The sequence below is a fragment of the Saccostrea cucullata genome, unplaced genomic scaffold (assembly GCF_032062105.1).
Source record: "Saccostrea cucullata isolate Sc308-1 unplaced genomic scaffold, CSIRO_AGI_Scuc_v1 ctg19750, whole genome shotgun sequence".
NCBI classification, from domain to species: domain Eukaryota; kingdom Metazoa; phylum Mollusca; class Bivalvia; order Ostreida; family Ostreidae; genus Saccostrea; species Saccostrea cuccullata.
Window position 1 is genome coordinate 21,072 of NW_026925507.1, and position 5,404 is coordinate 26,475.

Here is a 5,404-nt window from a genome sequence, read left to right on the forward strand (position 1 = left end):
GTATGGCTCTGCACCTCTCCCCCACCAACTGAAATTGCTTCCTACGAGCCTGGCTTCAGAGATACCTAAAGCTGAAAGGAACAATTATATTTTCAAAATGTCGAAACCCAACACCTAGATTTCCTCCAATGAGCAGAGACAACTTTACAAATAATGATGTTGGGATTCATTTGCTGGATTTCTCCATTCTAACATCCACAGTAGACTAAATACCAGTATTCTGATTTATTAAATATTGGAGGTTGTCCTTTCACTTTATATGTGTCTACTTCAACTGTCCGTCGTCTCTATAGAAATGAATAAGACAGCTCATTCTCCTCTGCTGCTTTCATAGTGCTCTTTCCTCCTTTTACGTGAAGACACTGGTGGCATATATTCCATACAGGCAAAAGGTTGCAGTCTACAAATCATTTTCTCAATGTGTAATTTAAATCAAATGTTTGTTGAAAAAGAGGGGGGGGGGGGGGGGGTATCATAAAACTCTGTTTATAATTTATTTAGCTTGATGTTGAATTGAAAAAGTATTGTTAGCAATATGCATTTTATTTTATACGAGCTTGATCTTGAGCATGACAAGAAATAAAAATTGATTATTTGAAATAATGGAAAAGTGCAAACGGGGTATTGTTGGAAATAATGATTTAGTAGGGAAGTTTAAATTGCAAAGGGATAAATAAATAAAATTTCTAAATCTTAATTTTGTTTGGTAATCATGACGATTTTTATTTCGCTATTGTCGATGTCTTCACATATTAGCTTACATGCACATATACCACTGCCATGCGATAGTGGGAAATGCGGGATAATGTATGCATAACGGGCTTCGCCCACTATCGTTGATGCCCTTGCATACCATACAGTGATTCCTTAAATATCACTAAAAGTGCTCTATATAGTTTAATAAAGTGTAATTACCAAGTAAAAAGAATGATGATCATCAATGAAAGTTAGGCATAATACTAATTGCAATTTTCAAATAAAAAAATTAATCAATAATTATTTGTTTAAAAAAGAAATGGTTTGCAATTTTGTTCCTGATCGGTTTAGAGGTCGGGATCGTTGTTCTATCAAAGGCGATGATTGCGCAATCGGGTGCAAGTAACCGGTTGTAAACAAAAAAACGGAAATAGTTTCTGTTTGCTAGTTTCAAGAGTTTAGAGAACATAAGAGGGAATCTTGTAAGGTATATTCCTTTTTGCAGGATGAATTTATTTTGTTTTTCTTTCAATTAATTTTCAAAGTGCATGAAACATGTTAAAGCCAGGTTACATATGTATATGTATTATTTTCCCATTCTCTACTGAGAAGAAGATGATCCGTCTGCTGTCTCCTGGACACTTGAGGGGTGGGGGTGGGAGGGTTATTAACGAACCATTTACTTCTCAACAGAGAATATAATTATCCCCTTAATTCATGTAATTTGCACTTAAATTACATTGTTTAAAAGCAAGCAATACTAATATATTAAGAAAGATATCTACATTTTTAGGTCACCTGAGTAAATCGAACATTTGAACATTTTCAGCTTCTTCTCTGAAACCAATGAACCAATTTCAGCCAATTTTGGCATATAGCATCTATTGGTAAAGGGGAACAAAACTTGTGAATTTCATGGTCCCTGGCCCCCCTGGGGTCTTGGGGGTGGGGCCAAAACCACTAAAATTAGTGCAATCTTTAAAAATCTTCTTCTTTACTCCTGGACATCAAGCATTCAAACTGTTGGTATGATTGTAATAAGCAATAAGTCCTCTACCAAAATTGTTAAATTCATGGCCCAATGGTCAGGGGTTCTAGTGCTAGGGTGGGGCTAAATAGATTATATTGTGAAAATGCATTATTTCTTTGAATTTATTCTTTTCTGCTCCTGGGCATTAAATAACCTAACAAAGTGCATAGTTCAGTTAAATATGGCTGCTTCTTCCAGGATCAGGGGTTCTAGTGCTAGGGTGGGGCTAAATAGATTATATAGTGAAAATGCGTAAATTCTTTGAAATTCTTTTTCTCTGCTCCTGGGCATTAAATAAACTAACCAAGTGCATAGTTATGTTGAATTAGGCTGCCTCTTCCAAAATTGTGAATTTCATGGCCCCAGGGTCAGGGGTTCTAGTGCTAGGGTGGGGCTATATAGATTATATAGTGAAAATGCATGAATTCTTTGAAATTCTTCTTCTCTGCTCCTGGGCATTAAATAAACTAACCAAGTGCATAGTTATGTTGAATTAGGCTGTCTCTTCCAAAATTGTGAATTTCATGGCCCCAGGGTCAGGGGTTCTGGTGTTAGGATGGGGCTCTATTGATTATATAGTGAAAATGCATTAATTCTTTACAAATCATCTTTGAAAATCTTCTTTTCTGCGCCTGGATATTAAACCAATGAACTATGTACATAATTATGAGGAGGAAGGATGCCTCTTTGAGATTTGTGAATTTCATGGCCCCTGGGTCAGGGCTTCTTGTGTTAGGACGGGGCTCTGATGTTTATATAATGAAAATGCATGAATTCTTTGAAAATCGTTTCCTTTGCTCCTGGGTATTATGCCAATGATATAAGTACATATTTATGATGAAGAAAGCTGCCTCTTCCTAAATGGATTAATTTCCGGGCCCCTGGGTCAGAGGTATTTGGAGGGGGGAGGGTTACATAATCTGAAAATAAATTAATGGTTTGAAATCTGCACTTTGATATTAATCAACAATTTATGATCAAATAAAATTTAAGATGAAATTTCCAAAGTTTTGAAATATTTGGCCCCAGGGTCAGTGGTTTCTGTGGGGAGTGGGTGCACAAATGGCACAAATGGTGATTATAAAGTGAAAAGGCATTTTCTCTTTCTCTGATCTACCTCTGGGTACAATGTATTAAGTAACCAAAGTAAACATGCTTAATGTATAATTATGATGAACAATGGTGCCACTTTCAAAATTGTGAATTTCATGGTTATTGGTTTTTTATAATACGAACCAAATTCAATTGCTGGAAAGTTGTTACTTGATACTCAGGTGACCTATAATGCCCATGGGCCTCTTGTTCTATATAGCTATAATTCTATATCTTTTTTATTGAAAAAAATTACAGAGTGATAATCATATTAATTTCCTATAAGATACACTGTTTTAGGTTATAAAATGGATGAAAATGAAGATTTGTTAAAAGATCTAATCAAACATGCAAAGAAGAGGCCAGAGTATGCCCGCATGGTGTCATGGGAATTTAAAAATGAAACCAAAATGCCAAACAGAAAGAAGAAGCAGCTGCAGAAAGAATCCCGCAAAGAGCAAGAGGCAAGTAAGGCTAACATGGCTAACGATCAGGAAAAAGACAAGGAGTTCTCTTCATCATCAGCATCATCAGCACAAGAAGAAGAATACGATTCAGGGAGTTCATATTACTCAGCTGAGGAAGAAATGGACTCGGAAGAATCTACAGGGAGTTTGGAGGAAGCTGTAGATGAGATGAATTTACAAAATGAAGTAGTTTTTATGAATTATCCCTCACAGACAAACAGTCGACACAGAGCTCCAAGTAAAAAGCAGAAACGCAAAAGACGATATCAGATGACCTACTGTGATCAAATTCTGCCATTTATGAACTGTGGACTTAGCATTGAGGAAGATATCCAAGAAGTTGTGTCTGAAATCCAGGGGAAACAAATCATTGTGTTGAGGGAAGTGCCAAGCCTGTCTTTTCTATGTATTAAGATGCTGAGAGGAGTTAGGTTCCCTTCAGAATCTATGCCCCATTTAATTAAGTCCAAGATCTATGGTACCAACAAAGACTTACAATTTAAGAAATTTCAGTATGGATGGCTGTTAAACATGCTGGCTTTTGTGGAAAAGAAAGAAGAAAATTATTTGTACTTGAAAAGAAAATCAGGATTCACGGAATCTTTTCAAGTATCGGCACTTCCAATGTGCAGTGTGTGGTATTCCCTGCCTTATGTAAAGGGAACAAGCTCACAGTATACAGATGTTTACAACAAGAACAAAGTCACAGCTTGTATGATGTACACTAGTGGACATGCAATACTGTGCCCTACCCATATGCAGCGTTATTCTCTTTCCCCTGCTGAAATATTGCAGTATATGCCTTGGTTTTTGTCAGGTCTGATTTTTTTCTCTAAATTGTTAAATTTTTTAGATGTTCAGAATCAAAAGTTTGAATATATGTTTAATATGAATTTGTTTTATTAAGTAACCATATCATATATGTACATAAGGAGGAATGCCACACCAACTTTTTATTTTATAGATCTCTGAGTCAACCTTTTAAAACAATGGTTTCAGCATTGAAAGGCCGACATTAGCTCTGAATTATTTTATATGAATTTTTTTTGTATTTTTTCAAAGAAAATGTGAAAAATTATTTACATCCAAATTAGATGCTTTGTTGTAAAAATTTTGCTGTAAATGAATGCATCACATGAATACCTAATAAAATATGTAAAGAAAAGCCGTATTTAAAGATATTAAAAATTTTTAAATAAAAAAATATTTTATGAAAAAAAACACATAATTTGTAAATATTTTTTTAAACTTGTGGTTAAAATCTTCTTAAAACCAGTCACAACTGGGGAGAACATGTTCATTAATCATATTTATAAAAGAAATTGAAACGAAATGGCCAAATTTTAGAGAAATTAATTTTTTTAATTTTGGCCAATCCCGATCAAAATTAAACCGATTCCAACCATAATTGTACAATTATTGGAAATAAATAACATTTTCCCAAGAACACTAGTCTGATTAGGTGTAATAAGGGTTAAAACATTATTGAACTTGACAATAAAATAGATTTCTTCATTGTAAATACATGAAGAGGCAATAAATTAGCATTTTATTCATTTTGTGTTAATTTTGATAGGGCTGGGACGATACAACTTTTTCTATATCGATACATATCACAATATTTGAGCCACGATATGATATGTTTCATGATATGTTTAATTGCTTATAAAACATTTTTGCATTGAAATAAACAAATTATTTCTTTGCAAATAAGAATAATTTATTCAAAATAGATGTTAATATGTTGTAAAATTGGAATATTTTACTCAAGTGGTGTTAATCATTATTTATTTCATATCTATATTTATATTTAGCTTATTTATTTAGTATATTAAATCCCAAATGTTAAATAAACAAAGAAAATCAGAAGTAAGATTTTTTTGGGCAATATTTCGATATTTCTTCATATGTATCGATATGCGTATTGTCCTCAAAGATATCACGATATATCAATGTCTCGATATATCGTCCCAGCCCTAAATTTTGATCAGGATCAGTTTAATTTTGATCGGGTTAGGTCTGAATATTACAAAAATTAATTTCTCTAAAATTTCTCAATTTTGTTTCAATTTCTTTTTAAAATATGATTGATAAACATGTTGTCCTCAGTTGTGACTAG

At 33.6% G+C, this 5,404-nt stretch overlaps 1 protein-coding gene across 1 annotated transcript; it reads left to right on the forward strand.

Annotated features, from left to right (window-relative positions):
* Positions 1 to 1,092: 1,092 nt before the first annotated feature.
* Positions 1,093 to 4,102, forward strand: LOC134269041 (uncharacterized; the record flags this gene model as incomplete). The annotated part of the gene is made up of 2 exons (XM_062751263.1): positions 1,093 to 1,183; positions 3,105 to 4,102. A coding segment is annotated over exon 2 (976 nt), but the record flags the coding sequence as incomplete, so codon positions are not given.
* Between the last annotated feature and the right edge of the window lie 1,302 nt (positions 4,103 to 5,404).